This window comes from Vombatus ursinus, unplaced genomic scaffold (assembly GCF_900497805.2).
Source record: "Vombatus ursinus unplaced genomic scaffold, bare-nosed wombat genome assembly UNPS02011700.1, whole genome shotgun sequence".
Taxonomy (NCBI): Eukaryota; Metazoa; Chordata; class Mammalia; order Diprotodontia; family Vombatidae; genus Vombatus; species Vombatus ursinus.
This window is the reverse complement of record NW_020951478.1, coordinates 5,286,682-5,304,359: the sequence shown is the minus strand read 5'-3', so window position 1 is coordinate 5,304,359 and position 17,678 is coordinate 5,286,682. Positions and strand designations below refer to the sequence as shown.

General features: G+C 40.9%; 1 protein-coding gene across 1 annotated transcript in view; it reads right to left on the bottom strand.

Moving 5' to 3' along the window:
- SLC25A15 (solute carrier family 25 member 15) overlaps positions 1 to 14,374 on the bottom strand; it is a 36,321-nt gene extending 21,947 nt beyond the window's left edge. Inside the window, 4 exon segments of the mRNA XM_027856937.1 lie at positions 1,349 to 1,607; positions 11,393 to 11,524; positions 13,323 to 13,514; positions 13,517 to 14,374. Of these exon segments, the coding sequence (XP_027712738.1) occupies positions 1,349 to 1,607; positions 11,393 to 11,524; positions 13,323 to 13,514; positions 13,517 to 13,715 (782 nt within the window). The 5' untranslated portion in view covers positions 13,716 to 14,374.
- Between the last annotated feature and the right edge of the window lie 3,304 nt (positions 14,375 to 17,678).

The window sequence follows — 17,678 nt, the reverse complement described above, 5'->3', positions numbered from 1 at the left end:
AAGGTGTACAATGGGAAACACTGGGAATAATAAATGCTTGTTGAGAGGGAAATTGAAAATCTTACCAACCATTTTTTGAAAGGCCTGTGGTAAAGGCTGAATTTAGACTCCGTCTGCGAGTGTATGTTGTAGGGCATGCTAAAGCCTAGGTGTTACTGGTGTGGTTTAGATAAGACAATCACACACCCACAGCTATACAACCTTTGTACCTCAGGAGTATTCTTTCCCCTTGTTTGGCCTCAGGAAGCAGAAATTGCACAGAGGCAGTTTTCTTGACACAACAGAAGAAAAGCCTTCCTACCACTTAGATCGGCCCCACCTCAAGGGATGACGGGTTTCTAGTTACTGGTGGTCTTCATGAGGAATACAGGTAACCACCTGTCAAAGAGCTAATAGAAGGGAGCTCCTACCCAGGAATGGGTTAGACTAGAATAATGTCTAGGTCTCTTCCCACTCCGAGATTCTGTGACTGCTTTCTGTAGCATGGACAAATAAGCATCGGTCCCTGAAATAGAGACCATAGTTCTGTTTTCCCAAGCACGTGGCTTGCCTTACAGCTTGCTTTTCTATAATCAGAAACTCCTGAAGCAAGGGCCTATGCATGCCTAAGAGATACTTTAAACACCACTATGATCTCCTCATCCATTTATGAGGAGGACACATCAGGGGCTGATAAAAAAATAAAAAAATAAGTAAATTATTAAGACAGCATTTACTGCCCATACCCTTTGAACCAGAAATTCCTACTGCTGGGTACATATTTCAAGAAGATCAAAGGCAAAAGAAAGGAACCATAAATGCTAAAATATTCATAACAGCACCTTTAATGGTGGCAAAGAACTAGAAACAAAGCAGATAGATTGGGAAATGGCTGTATGGTACCTGATGTAATGAAACATGATTGCTCTTTAAGAAATAGTTAATATAAAAAATTCAGAAGTATGAGAATATTTATATTAACTGGTATAGATTGAAGTAAGCAGAACCAGGAGAACAATATATAAATGACAATAATAATGTAAACAGAAAAAAATAACAACACAAAACTGAATATTGTGGAATTATAATGGCAAAGCTTGATCCTAGCAAAGAGTTAAGAAAATGTATCTTCAGTCCTTCAACTGTGGTAGTAGGGCAAATAGAGGGACTATAGGTATCAATAATAATGCACACGCTATCCAATGTATTCAATGTGTCAGTTGGTTTGGTTGAACTACGTTTTTTTCCTTCTTTTAAAATATTTGTTACAAGAGCCCTCCATGGGGAGAGGGAGGGAAGGTGATTATTTGGAAATGAGCATGATGTAAAAACAAAAGTCATCAATAAAAGAAAAAGACTTTTGACAAACCTCAGCTTTGAAGTCTTCTCCAGTCCAACTATCTTCCTCACGATTTGTTGGCAGAAACCATAGCACATGAAGAGGACAGAGTTCTCTGCAATGTTGGCAATTAGTGCTGGGGTGGTCCCCTTGTAGAAGCCTCGAAAGCCCACTTGGGTATATGTCTTTATGCAGCAGTTTAGTAGGCCCCTGTACAAATTGGGAAAGGTCTGCATCTTCACTTTCATCGTGTCAAAAGGCTGCCCAGTTATCACACATGCAGTCCCTCCTAGAATATGGAGCAGAAAGTCAGAACTCCTCTACCTACTCAGTGTTCGGCCAAAGAATGCTTTTCTTAGTAAAAAAAAAAACAACAACAACAACAAAAAAAATGATGAAAGCTTTTAGAGTCAGCTCTCAATTATCCATAAAGAGAAGGGGAAGGAAACAAGCATTTATTAAGCACCTACTATGTGCCAGGCAGTGTGTTAATCACTTCACTAATATTATCTTATTCTATACCCACAAAAACCCTGAGAAGCATGTACTATTATGATTCCCATTTTACAACTGAGGAAACTGAGACAAAGGTTAAGTGACTTGCCCAGGGACCCACAGGTATTAAGTGACTGAGGTTGGATTTTAATTCAAGTCTCCCTGACTCCATACTCTACCCACAACATAATAATGAGGAACAAGTTGAATGTGCCTTTTTTGCTTGGTACCAACCCTATTTTGATAGGTAGTACAAAATCATAAGAGTACAGTTATAGGAGAAAAAGTTAAAATTAATTAATGTCCAATATTTATGGATTACTTTAACAGAAACATTGAGTTATAGAAAAGAAGAGAATGTAACAACCCAGGTCCCCCCAACACCCGTGTGCTGGGGAGTAACTTTCAAGCTTTGGTAACTTTTCATCAATGAACACAGAAATTGCCTTTTTATGTGAATAAAATGTGCTGTCTAGCAAGCTTAACAATTTAAACAGAGGTTGCTTCTGTTTTATCATTTAATAATAACTAACATCACCTAACATTTATCTAGTGTTTACTATGGGCCAAGCACTGTGCTAAGCACTTATATCATTTAACTTTCACAACAACCCTGGGAGGTATTTTACAGTCAAGGAAACAGAGGCAGACAGAGATTAAGTGACTCATCCATTTAAATAATGAAAGGGGAAAAGGGAAGGGAACATGGCATGATGGAAAGAGTGTTGGATTTAGGGTCAAATCCCAGCGCTGTCATTTATTAACCAATTGACTATGGATAGGGCTAATAATGATGATGATGATGATGATAATAAAAGCTAACATTTACATGGTTGTCTACTATATGCCAGGTACTACACTAACTAAACACTTTACAAATATTATCTCATTTAACCCTCACAACAACCCTGGGAGCTAAGTGCTATTATTATCCCCATTTTACAATTGAGGAAATTGAGGCCGACAGAGGTGAAGTGATATGCCCAGGATCACAAAGCTAGTAAGTGCGTGAGACCAAATTTGAACTCAGGTTTTCCTGACTCTAGACCCAGAGCTCTGTCCTCTGTGCTACCAAGCTGCCTGAAACTAATCTAAGCACTAGCAAATTGCTGAACCCTTCTGGGCCTGTTTCCTCATTTGTAAAATAAGATTAGAGTAGATGACCTCTAAGGTCCCTTCCAGTTCCAAATCTAGGATAGCATGAAACAGGTGTGGCAAACAATACATCTAGTAAGAAGTTCACTGGCAGAGGCACCAGACCCCTGGGACCAGCATCCCTATGAACAATCTCCATTGTTTCAAGGGCTCTTGATCCTGCCAGTGACATAAGTATGTCTATCCTACAGATAGACTCCAGAATTAAGGGACAGAGTTTGAAGGCTCTTGAGTCTAACCAACTCTACCAGAAACCTCAAGTCTTCCCTCTAACCCCCAATACCAGGCTTGGCTTCTCTACCACCACTGATCCCAACTTATAAACTGCAACTTCAAGGTTATTAGTGGATTTCTCTATCACTAATATACAGATTTGGCAGGAATGATGAAGCCAACAGCTGCACATGCCCACAGACTGCACCCATCAGTGGTGCCCCTCTGGTTATGCCACTAATTCCCAGAACCTCTCACCAGAAAGGAGGCTTGGCATCTGTTTTTTTGTTTTTGTTTTTTGGTTGTGTGTGTGTGTGTTTGTGTGTTGTGTGTGTATCTTTGGAATAGAGAGGAAGAGTATAATTTTAAAAAACAATCAATCCTAACTAAAAGGAAAGAACAACAATTCAAAACTGAATGCTGTAAAATTATTATGACCAAGCTTGGACCAAAAGAAGGCTTATAAAAAGGCAGGTTTGGGGCAGCTAGGTGGTGCAGTGGATAGAGCACCAGTCCTGAAGTCATGAGGACCTCAGTTCAAATTCAGCCTCAGACCAAACACTTGACACTTACTAGCTGTGTGACCCCGGGCAAGTCACTTAACCCCAATTGCCTAAAAATTTAAAAATAAAAAAAATGTTAAAAAAGGCAGGTTCCCCCTTCCCTAATATCTTCTTAGAGATGGAATACTATGGAACAGGTGGAACATTAAATATAGTGTCCAACTTTTCTGACATGTTGGTTAGTTTTTCCAAATGGGTTTCACCTCTTTAATTTTGTTCTAAGGGATAGCTCTCTGGGGGAGAGGGAAGGAATATACTGGGAAATGTAGGTGATATAAAAACAAAAGATATTAATAAAAATTATTTTGAGGAAAAAACCTGGTATCTTCTGCTTTAAGTAATGGTGAGTGTGGATTTATAAACCACCTGCTCAAGACTTAAGCCAAGGCTGAGAGCCATACCATGACATCTTGATTCTTGAAGACTGTTAGATGCTTTGAGAGGAAGAGTCTGCATCTTTTGGTAGGTCTACTGACCTCAGTCTCCTGTTTTCTGCCTCTATTAAACAAGGATGTCTTCTCACAGGATTCAAATTTTCAGCAAAGGGTTAAAGCTACTGGGACAAGTCCTTGGAAGAAATGCTGGGTTGGTAAGAGTTCCAGTATCTGCGCAAAACTCAACATCCCATCATAGTCAGCAAAGAATTTCAAAAGTATGGAGGTAAGCATTTCTTTGAGAACAAAACAAGACTTACATTTGTGTGAGAAATAAATGAAAAATTAAAATCTCAGTCCATTTGTGCTTTTCATACAATCTTTAGAACTAAAAGAGACCTCTGAGGTCATCTAACAAAGCCCCTTAACTTTATGGATACAGAGGGGAAGGCTTAGAGAAAATGATTTTGTCCAAATTCCCACAACCAGTTCCTGGCAAAGCCAAAGCTAGAATCCAGGCCTCCTGAACGCCAGAGCTCAGTGCTCTTTCCACCGTTTCACACACTGCTTTATTTCCCTCTGGGAAAAAGCAAAATTGAAGAATTATGAAGGTTTTCTCTCCCTATTTATGTGGATCGGGGGTAAAGATAAAAGAAGAGAATGGGGGGAGGAGAATACAAATAATTGTAATTTTCTTCTTTTTAAGAGTTCGTAGTATCTAATAAAGTGTCTCAAAGCCTTTCAAAATCATGCAGCCATGGCATTTTTTTTTTTTTAGAGCTGGTAGGTACTTTAAGAGGTCATTTAATACGATCTCTTAATCTTTATCAATGAATAGGATGACTAATTTGACCAAAATCTCATGGATGGTAAATATCAGACAAAAATCAAAACTCAGATCTCCTGATCACCAATACTGGATATCTTGCCCACAAAATTAGAATTAGCCTTTTCTTTTTTTTTTAACAAGTCCTGTGATCTTATTAGGATGGGGAATTCCTGATGAGGAAAACTTCTTCCAATGAAAATTAGCAACTGCTCTTCATCTTATAGCCTTAGAGGCCTGAGGCATTATGAGGATAAATGAGTTGACCAAGGTCAATATGTGTCAGTAAACATGGTGACTGGAATTCAGGTCTTTCTTATTCTGAAGGCTTTTCTTTAGCCATACAGTTTCTTACGGTTTAATGGAAGCAGAATATATTTACTCTTACCCAAAATGCTCACAGTGCATTTGGTTTACATGCTTGGAATTCAAGAGATTCAATAAAAAAGAGATTAAATTGAAACAAGAAAACCCTACATTAAAACCAAAATGCCTCCAGAGGATGGGCCCCCCTTTTGGAGAAATCTTTAAATAAATTAATAGAGACGTAAGGTTAATTAAATGACAAGATTTGTGTTGGTCCTAAAGCCAATCAAATTATTCTTGTGTTTTTGTGCTATGGGGGTTAGAAATATCTTTTTTCTTTATATTATCAACCAACTCCCTCACCTTCCAAGTTGACCCTCCCCACCTGTGATATGATTCTCTTTTTAAGACCCACAAAATACCAACCTAAGTTCCAATATCTCACTTCAGGAAACAATGATCTACCCCTACACCACCACAATATGTAAGTAAATTTCCAGGGGCAGGGGAGGACAAAATGGTGTGGTTGCCTAATACTTTATCTTACCCAGTGGGACTTTCGAGGTCAACAAACCAAAACCTGTTAGAAGCCTTTCTATCATTCACTTCAAAATAAATAAATTGATCCCTGTTCAGAGAGGAACAAAGTATTTTTCCATAAGACTAAAAGGTTACCTAATGTGCAGTGCTGAGAAAGGCTTGTGATAGGGGATTGTGCCCTGATAAACAGCATGGAGCAATAGAGGCCTTTAGGTTGATGACTACAGGACACATTGTGGCAACAGGGTCTAAGTCAAAGATGACTTCACCCCATGACCCAAGTACAAGGCCAGGTTGGCTCTGAGGGCTACTACATTCGGGCCAATCACTTTTAAACAATCTGCCATGCCATACTTTTTCCTTCTTATATGCCCATGAGCTTTCCCCTTTTCTATTTAGGGGACACTATTAGTAAAAATTAATGGAGTTAGCTTTTTCTATTTGCCTATGTATGGTTAATATTGAAAAATAGTGAATTGGTGTTATTTATGTGACACTTTTAAATTACAAGGCATTTTCCCATATACTCCCCCAGGGATCCTCAACACCCCGTGGTATAGGAAGGGCAGCACCACGATCTCCATTTTACATAGAAAGGTTGTGATTTACCAAAAGTTAGTGAATTCATAAAATAGCCAGGATTAAAACTCAGTTCTCCTGATTTCCAGCACTCTATCCACTAAACCAATTATTTCCAATATTAGTGATCGCTTTGCTATTAATATAGTAAAAATAACAATTACAAATGACCAATCTCACTCCTAGGAAACAAATGACTAGGTTGCTCTAGTTGTAGGAGGTCCAGGAAACTATAAATGGGAACTGTTGCTTATGCTGTGAGATGTGCAAATCCTTTACTGATACTTCATCATGGCACAGGAGGGACCTCAGGTTCACGAAGGCTATGCCATTGCAATTTAAGCTCTGACAGATCTTACTTAAGCTGAAAAGGCTTCAGGTACCATCTTAGTAAAAGACTAGCCAGGCTAAGTCCAGAGGGCATAACTACCAAACGGTTAGCTATCAGGCACTGAAATTTTGGGCCATGAAGGGCTACCCTCTACATTAAGGGAAAGAGAACCCTGAGGAAAACCGTAAGTCTTTGTTAATTTTTCCATTTCATGATTAAATATCCAATAAAGGTATTAAAAGTCATTGTGCATGTATATATAGCACTTTGAATTTCCAAGAAGAAAAGACCTGTGTGAATAAAAGTAAATAATCAACATGCTTTGGTAAAACTACTCTGACAGTTTATAGACCAATGAGGTTAGGTTCACTAATGTTGGGGGGGTGGGGGTGGGGAGGAAAAGATGAATTCATGGAGAAGCAACATTTTAATTAGGGAAGAAAAGGGGGAGGGAAGGAGGAAGAAAAGGGTAAATAAAGCAAAAGAACGGGAAGGGGAAGAAGAGAGAGGGAGGAGAGGGAGAGGAAAGAGGTGGAGGAGGAGGGGAGCTAGCATTTATATAGGTCTTTAAGGTTTGCAAAGTGCTTTACAACTATTATCTCATTTGATCTGCATAACAACCCTGGGATGTGGGTGTTTTCTTTTTCCTCGATTTACAAATGAAGAAACTAAGGCAAACAGAGGTTAAGTGACTTGCCCAGGATCACATAGCAGGCAAGTATCTGAAGCAGGATTTCAACTCAGGTCTTCCTGATTCTAAGTTCTGCCATTCTATTCTAACTCTGCCATTCAATGAAATTGAAAAGAATTCATCTCTCTTTCAAATTTTCTTTCCTCAGTATGGAAGCAAATTAAAGACAAGTGATATCCAAAAATGAGTATCAGGGATCAGAGTGGTATAGCAGAAAGAGTGCTGGCTCACTAGAGTTAGAAGACCTGGGTTCAAATCCCATCTCTCACCCTTATTACCAGTGTGACTTTGGACAAGTCATTTATTTCAGTTTCTTCATCTTAGCTGTACCTTCAGACCCCAAGTGACACTTGGGGCTTAAGGAGATACTAAGTTTATTTCTATGTAATTCCAAATAAACCACACAAAAATTTCTAATACCTAATTCTGGGTCCCCTATTTCCAACTACCTCTAAGATATGTCCATTTCAATGTCATCCCCTCAAACACTGGGTCTACACTGAAAGTAAATTCTTTTCTCAAACACCCCGCCCCCCAAAAGAACATGTCCCTTTCCCAATTACCCTATGTCTGCCAAGGTCATCAACATTCTTCTACTCTCTCAGCCCACAAAACTTGGCAGATTTCTTTGATCATTTCTGCTCCTTCATCCCCTAGCCAACCTCCTACCAAATCCTGTGGTTTCTTCTTTTGAATTTTCTCTCCATCACTTCAGTACAAAGTCTCAATCCCTACAAATGCCTTCTAGCTGGTCTCCCTTCCTCTGACAACTCTGGCCTCTAATATTCTGTCCAAGACCGCCAGATTGACCTTCCTAACACACCATCTGCTTCCTTACTCAGACCCTTCACAATGGTTTCTCCTCGATACCTGCTATTCAAGGTCCTGCATTATCTGACTCTGAATCTATGCAGGTTCATTTCACCCTGTTCCCTGGGAAGCATCTTCTCTTATAGCCTCTACCCTGCAACTGACAGGGAATAGCATGAGTATTCTAAGGGCCAAGATCCTCCAGGAATTTTTCAGGCCAGGGATAGTGGGGGTTACAGGTTCTCTTAAATAGGTTATAAGCAATTTGGATGTCTAAACAAACCAAAAACAAACAAACAAAAAAACACAAACATTTACTGAGTGCGTACAACATGCAAAACATTGTGCTTTTTTTAAAAATTATTTTTAGTTCCAAAGTTTCTCCCCCCTACCCAATGAGAAGGCAAGAAATATAATACCTATTATACATATGAAGTCATGTAAAGCATATTTCTACATTAGCCAGGTTGTAAAAAAGGGGAAGGGAGGAAGAAGGCAAGAAAAATTAAGGGAAAAAATATGTAAAGCATTGTGCTAAGTGCTGAGGATCCCAACAGAAAAATAACAAGACAGTCCTTGCTCACAAGCAGATTACGTTCTAACAGTGGAGACAACACAGAGCGATTTCATGGGCAAGTCAGCTGGAGAGGCCCCATTTTTCTTAGAGTTCGGGGACAAAATGAAGGACAATATATCTTCTTTAATGTCATTTCCATCCATAAAAACCATTATCCATTGCTAATGCTAATCCATTTGATAACGCCAAGACCTCTGGCAGTGAGAAATTTCTTTTCTAGGGTTTTGGTAGCTCAGGCTGCTGAAAGGCAAGTCGCCAAACCCTACCTCCACAAAAGTTGTTTCTTTGGACTTTGGCTATGGGGGCTTGGCTGAAAGTACAATGGGGTTGGGAATGGGGGAGGATGCTATTCCCTGGCCTCTTGGGCTTACTTGCCCATTGGCAGTATGTGACTGTGGGGAGTAGTAGTGGGAGGGCAGCTAGGGAGCACAATGGATAGAGTGCCAGGCCTGAAGTCAGAAAGACTTGAGTTCAAAGCCACCCTCAGTCACTTAGTAGCTACGTGACCCTGGGCAAGTCACTTAACCTTCTTTGCCTCAAGTTTCCTCACCTGTAAAATGAGCCGGAGAAGCAAACCACTAGTATATTTGCCAAGAAAACCCCAAACGGGGTCATGAAGAGTCAGAAACAACTGAAATAATTGAACAACAACAACAACAACAAAATAGTAGTGGGGATGATGGGCCCTTTCTCCACAGAAGTTGCTCCTTTCAATAATGGCTGCAAAGTCAATCTGGAAGCAGGGCTGATGGTCTGGGTGGCATTGATATTCCCAAGGCTCTTGGGCTCAGAGTCCTGGACTGCCTTAAAGGTATGAGGAGAAGAGGAGGTCCAGGGGATTTAACCTGCTCAACACTTCCTACTTCTCCCTCAGGGTCAGTTGCTTTTTAACAAGGCTTGCTGGTCTGCCCATTGGTGGCAAGTCATATCTTACACATTTGTGTATCTTCCACAAAAGCACTCAGCAAAGTGCCATACAACAGGCACTCAGTACATGTTTGACTGATAATATATAACATATAATGCTGCATTATGGTGAAGGAGGCTGATAGGAAACAATTGGTGTACTTTGTGACTACATATTTTTGTTCTCAAATACTACATATTGGCCAAAACAAAAAGTGTATAATCTATGATAAGACGCATCCCAGTACCTAAATCCAGAATGAAATATTGTCCTCTAAATACATATAATGCTGCATCCAAAGGGAACATCTATTCATTCACCTGATCTCACAAGGAACCTTATCACTGGAATGGACCTTAAGGTTACTATAGTACAAACCCTTCTTTTCATAGATGGAGAAACTAAATTCAGATAGGGCAAGTGACTTGCCTGTGGTCATAGAAAGAAATGACAATTACAGTAACTTTAAAAGAGATTCTTTGTCAGAGCAAATATACTCATGGGATAAAACCTGTAATGAGAATCTTGAAGCTTCCTGACGTGAATAAATAAAAAAGCATTCCCTAAAACAACTGAACAATGAAAAACATATTTTCACACCCAGAATCACTAGACTTCATTAATTTTTGTTTGAGAGATATAAGTACAGCAGCAACAATGTCTGAATGAAAGACATTAGCCTCCCTTCTCAGTCTTCATTAGGAGAGATCTAAGAAAAAAAAAACTTCAAAGTTTGTAAAGACATTTCAGAGATTTATACAGCCTACATTTTATGGGACTAAGACAAATCTGTAGAATTAGGAAACCATAAGGCCGCATTCAGGTAAAATTCAACTGTTTGCCATTTACTTAGGACAAGTATTTCCAACCTGAGGCATGAATCTCTACAAAGTAGTGGAGAAGCTTGTCAAGGAGGCATGAGGAATATTTAGTACATAACTATATTATTTAATTGAAATTAATCTCTGTTTTATTTCTCATATGGATATACATGATAAACTCTACACAGAGATCCTTAGGCTGGGGTCAAACTTGTCTTTTAAATATTGATAATTATGTTTCAACATAATTAGTTTTCTTTGTAATTCTATGCATTGTATTTATGCACTTAAAAACATTATTCAGGAGTCTAAAGACTTCATAAGAATGTCAAAGAAGGCTCTATCAAAAGTCAACAAGTATTTATTAAGCACCTACTAGGCTCTAAGCACCATGCTTTAGATAGACAGAAAGGGGCTGGGGGGTGGTGGAACAGAATAGTCCTTAGTCTTAAGGTGAGAGCAACCTAATATTTGCTTTTCCTGCTTCTCTGAATAGTCCAGTAGATCTCAAAAGGAATCTTATTATAAAACACTAGTGAGAAAGTGAAGGAAAGGATATGTTCCTTCCGTAATTTTCTACGAACATATGTCAAATTCTCTATAATGGATATGTTACAAAAGAAAAGGGAGGCTGAAAGTATCTAACTTTTTTTTTTTTTGGTGAGGCAATGGGATTAAGTGACTTGCCCAAGGTCACACAGCTTGTATGTATCAAGTGTTTGGTCTGAGGCTGGATTTGAACTCAGGTCCTCCTGACTTCAGGGCCAGTGCTGTATCCACTGTGCCACTTAGCTGCCCCAAGGCTAGAAGTATCTTAGGCTTTCACCAATCTCACTCTGAAAAGGCATAGAGAGAACTAGAAGAATTGAATGTTCTCTGGGATTACCTGCAGCCCCTGCAGTGAGGTCAATGGCAGCTTGGATGGCAGGATTGGACTTCATATTGTCCCACCTGTTTGTCTCCCTCTTAGAACAGAAATATCCAGAGCTTATGGTTGAAAATGCATCCCCCTGGGAAGAAAGAAAATTCAATGTTAACCAAGCCTTTGACAGTATCCAGTTTGATTATTATAGACTTAACAACTAGTTACTGTCTCTCAAATAATTTAATGAGGACTTACTACGTATCCCTGCAAATCTAGGAAACTTTAAAAAAGGATTGGTGTGGTATCATTAAACCTCTTAAAACACACATACACACACACACACACACACACACAATTTTTTTAATTGTAAAGTTACATTACAGCTTTAAGTCAATGAAGAACTGAAAGTCCTTGCAAACAATACACAACCTACATGAAGTCTAATGGTGTTGCTTGACAAGAATTCTGATGACTTACTAGAAACTAGGAGGGAAGAGTTAACTAAGGGAAAAATTATCGACTGTAAATGTGGCAGATCAGTTGTCCCATGGTTCAAGCTAAAGTTCTAAAACCACATAATTGATCAGTTCCAAACCTCATGCAATGGCCAGGGCTCCTAAGAAGCAGCAATAAAATCAAGAGATCTGAAAAACAAAAAAACTAAACTGCTTCTAATAAATCTAATTTTGCTTTTGGGGAGGAGAGGAGGAGGAGGAAGAAAGGAGGGGACCAAAGGAGAATTAAGAATCCAAAAATGTCAATGAGAACTGATCTCAACAGTCATCTAATCCAAGGCACAGAAGACTCCACCTTACATCTCTGAGGAATGATGGTAATGCAGATTTTCTGCTCAAGACCTCCAGTCCAGGTAACAGGGTTTAATGAAACCCATATTCATTAATATAGAAAATTATCACTACACTGATAGAATACTGTCTTGGGAAAACTGTAATTAATAGCAGATAATAAGAATAACCTTGTGACACTTTTACAAAGTAACTTAAATTGGGGGGGGGCAGAGGAGTGATGGTAGAAAAATGTGAAACTGGTTTAGAGCAGAACCGTCTGTTAAATGCACCTTTTGAGTATGACTAGATCCCAAGAATGAGTACTACTTCAAAATGAATACAGTTGAGCATAACTCTGCTGAAGCAAAGGAGTTAACGCTTTTGTTAGTCAGACTAAGGAACTTGGTAAAAATGTCTACCAGCACCTAATGGTAATGATTTTCAGGTTCAAAGCAAGGAGAAATGGTGGTAACAACTCTGACTTGGTGAAGGCTGGAAAAGGAGAGGACATACGAAAGCTGATCTGGTAACACAAAAGCCAAGGCTTGAAGTTAACTTCTCCCACCTCCCCACTTTGTTTTTAATCAATTTCTACTATGGAGGTGACCTCAGAAAGAAACAAAGAAGCTACTTTTCAGGTGGCAACAGTTTCAACAGTCACCTTTCTCTTTCCTGAAGGAAATAGCTATCTTAGACTAAGGGTATGGGGTCGGGGTGGGTACATTTTTCTCCAGAGAACTGAACCGGTTAAAAAATAAAAAAGAGTTCCAAATGCCCAAGCTGCCTCCCACCCATGGTACAATGACCCAGCTTGGAAGGGCATCATCCCATTCATAAAACCTCCCGGTTTGTCTGCACTGAGGCAGCCGCACAACTAAGGTCAACAACCAAATGACACCACTCAGGACGAAAGGATACCGCCACTGACAGTTGCAGGAACTAGGCAAGGGGGCCCGGGGAGGGGGAACAACTGGCTTCCAGCTGTTATGGGCACTCTCAAATCTCTGAGGCACAAAACCGTCCAACGAAGTTCGTGCACCTCCCGCTCTTCCTTGCCCGGAGTTGGGGTGGGAGGGACAAAGCATGGAGAGGGGTCCTTCTCACCCTCTAGTCCCCGCGAGCGCTGCAGGTACCGGTTGCACGTGTCAGGGGCAAGGAGATGTCAGAGCCAGTTCCCGGAAAAGCGCAGGAAACCGAGCGAGAGGAAGAAACCAGAAGATTCACCTTCCCTACTCTTTCCAGGGTACGGCTTTCCCTTCCTTTCCCCGAGGCGCCCCGCGCACATTGCAAAGACCCGGGCCTGCGCCGCGCACTGCTCACCAATGCGCCTGGCGCCAAGAAACGGCTGCCTCTGTCTCCTCCTCCTCTGCCGCCTCTACGCGGTGTGAGAGTGCTAGAGGCGGCAGCTGCATTCGTTCCAAGGCCCTGACCGGGCCGTTTAACCCGGGGTACGTGTCAAACCCTCGCCGCCCCACCCCCGCAGACTTATATAGTCGCACGACTGTGGCGCGCCAGCACCGTGCAGCCCTGCTCGCCTGCCCGCTCGTCCCGGCCATCCTGCCCCTTCTAAACCTTCTTTCCCAGGTCAGCCAGTCAGCCAGCCAGGAAAGCGGAAGTCAGCGAAGCTACGGCTGGGCTGTATTGCACTCCTCCCCGGAGCCTGCGGCCTCTAGAGCTCCTACCACGCAACTTGTATCTCCAAGGAGCGTTGCGCGTCCCCTTCGTGGGGATCCCAGCGCATCCGCGGCTTTCTGCGCCGTCTCCGCCGCTGCTGCTGTCTCGGGCGTGCAGGCGGGAAGCTGTGGAATGGACCTTCTCTAATTGGTTTTCAGTGGAATCATTCGTTATCCTTATTCTAATCCGGTTCTCCTGCCCACCCCTCACCCCACCCCCACCCCGAGGCTTCTGGACTTCGGTTTTGGGATGTAATGAAAGCAAGAAGGGGATCAAGGACCATCTAATCTGGTGGACTGGGTTTGTGTTTGGCCTTAGAAGACTTTGGAATTATCAAGTGACTTTCAGTTCCTGGGCCTAGGTTTTAATGGGATCGTATTTAGAAATTAGTCACTTCGTCACTTCACATGGATAATAGGTATCCTATTGCTTTCTCAATGCAGGGAGAAGGGCTGGAGGGAGGGAGATAATTTGAAACTCAAAATAAGAATAAAAAAATTTTTTAAAATAAACTTTAAAAAAGTCAGTCGTTTTGACGGAAGACATTAATTGTAACATAAGGAGCATGGGAGTAAGTAAAGAAGAGCACTTTTGGATGTCACTTGCCTGACCCCCAAGGGAGCTTAAGAGAAAGTCTTGGGAACGGGAATTCATGACATTATTCCAATTAAAAAGCATATTTATTGAATGCTCACTATGACACAGTACAAATCCTTGATTGATCTATTTATTTCTTATGGACAGGTCTCTGTGCTAGGCACTCCAGGGATGTCACATCAGTAATACCAAAGCCCCTGCTTTTCCAGAGCTACAGTAGTGGTTCAAGTCTTTTAATGACTGCTGTGACTTTTTCCTTTAGGATTGCATTAAAAAAAATAATTTTTTTCCTACGAATTCTTGGTGTTGGAGAGCTCCTAAAAGAAAAAGAATCTACTTTATAAATACAGTACCCTACAGGGGAGTGGAGGGAGAAGAGTGGGGTTTTTTTGGTTTGTTTCTCGAGGCCAAAGGAACTCCAGCATAAGAGAGGAAAGTAAGCATCCCTTCTGATGAGGATGGGATCTAGACCTCAAAAAGGAAAAACCCTGGACTTGCCCACAAGGCCAAATCTCTGGTGTTTGCCTGAGGCTATAATCCCATCAACTGGCCTTTCATTGTGGCTACACCCAATCTCCCAATTCTGTTACCCTTAACCTAGCCTAGCCCTCTCCCTATAGCCCCAGGCTATTTTCCACCCTTAATTATAGCTAGGTTCCATTCTCCCTTGGCCAGGAGGTCCAGGTCCCAGGCGTTCTGTTCTATCTTGTCTCCATTAAGATGCTCAGATTTTTATAATCTAGCCACTGCTCAGATTCTTACAATCTAACCACAGCTCACTAAAGTTCAGACTCTTTAAGAGTCTGCCCAATATGACAGATGTGCTAATAAACTTTGTCTTTGGCTGAAAGAAGACCTGGGTGAAATTCTTTCAAGCAGGATCTGCGTGTTGTGATTTTGAGGTCCCAGCACCCCTAAACCTCAATACTTCCATACCACAATAAGACAGACAGAAGCCCACAGCCCCCTGTAGTAACATTCAGGAAGTAACATTCCTATTCAAAGTCCTTTGGCTCAGATACTATGTTTCTAATTTCATTTCCTCCAACATGGTTTCTTAAAGTTCTGTCTCCTACCAAGAGTATTTTTTCCATGTGGTATTGTAACATTGCATCATAGAAAATACATTTTAACATTTTGTCGCCCAAAAAGACAAAATAGCATTATGTTATTGCCTACCTAATCCTAATGTCTACTGAAACTCAGCGCTACTACTTAAATAATTTGACAGTAGCTATTTACTCTGAGTATTGTGTGGTACAGCGACTCTAACAATTAAATTCAGAGACTTCTCAAGTTGGAAGCAAAAAGTTAGTCTTTATTACAGTCTCGGGAGAAGGGGCGTCTACTTCTCCAGTACACTACCAGCAAGAGAGAGGGGAGGCACAAAGGACAAAGCAAGGTTATATGTCTTAACGCAAACAAGAAACTCCCACCCGCCACTATCCCTTACTGCCATTGGCTGGGAGGCGGGCTTACATTCTAGGTGTAAAATCTTTCCCATTCCCAAAGAACAAGGAAACAGGGTATAGACAATCCAAACATACATGTCCTTATTTAGTATACCTAACGCTAACGTGGCAGTGGCAATGAGGAGAGGGTTTAGGGCCGAATTAAACTTATGGCCTGTTCGTTCTCTCAGAGCTCATCTCTAGTTTCTAGACAGTCTTTTCATTACCACCCTGAGAAGTCTTCACAGAGGTTATATCTCATTCAGTATGAAGCTGAATCCCCCAGATTATAAAAATCTCACATGAATGTAGTTAATTTCAAAGTTCGGTGTGACTCCTTTAAGTTTTCTTTTAACAGAATTGTAAAACTTCAGGCCTTGTACCTCTAATAGCTCTTCTACATCATCCAATCTAACCCTCTTCTTTTAAAGGCTCAGGGAGGTTGCCGTTTGCACATGGCCAAGAAGCTGATAAGAGCTATGTTATAGCTATAGATACAGATGTTACCTCATTGGATTCTCACACCAACCCTTTGCTGAGGGTGCTATCATTGTTGCCATTTTACAGATGAAGAGACTGAGGGAGCTGCCCAAGACAACATAGCAAGTAAATGTCTGAGGTAGTCTTTGAAATCCAGTCTTCCTGACTCCTTAATAGCCATTGCTATTACCTCCTGTGCCACCTAGGGGACTAGTTAAGTAATGAATCTTGTAAATAGTAGTAATGAATCTTGCCAAGAACTTACTGCTCTTCCTCCAGTGAAATAAACATGTAAAGGCATTAAAAAATCTTAACATATTATCTAATGAAAAGCTATTATTATTCCTGGCATCTTCAGTCTCTCCCTATCTACTAGCTCCTTTTCTGCTATCTACAAACATCTCACTTGATCCTACCAACTCCACTAGTTATCATCCTCTATCTCTCCTCTCCTTCATGAACTCCTTGAGAAAGCAATCTACACAAGATGCTTCTATTTCCTCTCCTCTCATTTTCTTCTAAGCCCTCAGCACTCTGGCTCCTGACCCCATCATACAACTGAAAATGTCAGTGATCTCTTAATTGCCAAATCTAATGGCCTTTCTTCAGTCCTGATCCTTCTTGACCTCTCTGAAACATTGGACTCTGTTGATCACCCTCTCCTCCTGGATACTCTCTCCACACTAGGTTTTTGGGATAACTGCTCTCTTCTGGTTCTCCTATCTGTCAAACTCCTTAGCATCAGTCTCCTTTGTTCTTCAGTTTTTTGCTTTTCAGTTATTGATCCATGTTAACCATCCATGTTCCCCACAGTTCTGTCCTGGGCTTTCTCCTCCCTTTCTTATCTGGTGATTTCATCAGCTTCCATTGGTTCAGTTATCATCTCCATGCAGATGATTCTCAGGTCTAAATATCCATCCTTGGTCTTTCTCTGGAGGTGCAGTCCCTCATCACCAATGACCTTTTGGATATTTCTAATGGGATGTCCCATGGGCATTTCAAACTCAATATATCCAAAACTAAACTCAGTTTACCCCCAAACTGTCCTGTCTCCTCAACTTTCCTAGAACTGTCTAGACTCCAGGCGATTTGGTCTCAGATGAAGAGGTAGTTCCTCTCTTTGCCAAAGCCAAGCCATCTATGTGCACCCTTCTTGTCTTCTGCAGATTGCCCCCTCCCATGCTACAATGATATTACTGACACATCAGATAAACTGCCTCCTGTGGCTGTTATGAGAATAAAATAAGACAATATTTGTAAAGTGCTCTGCAAACCTTAAAGTGCTATGTCAATGTTAGCTATTATTACAGCTAACAT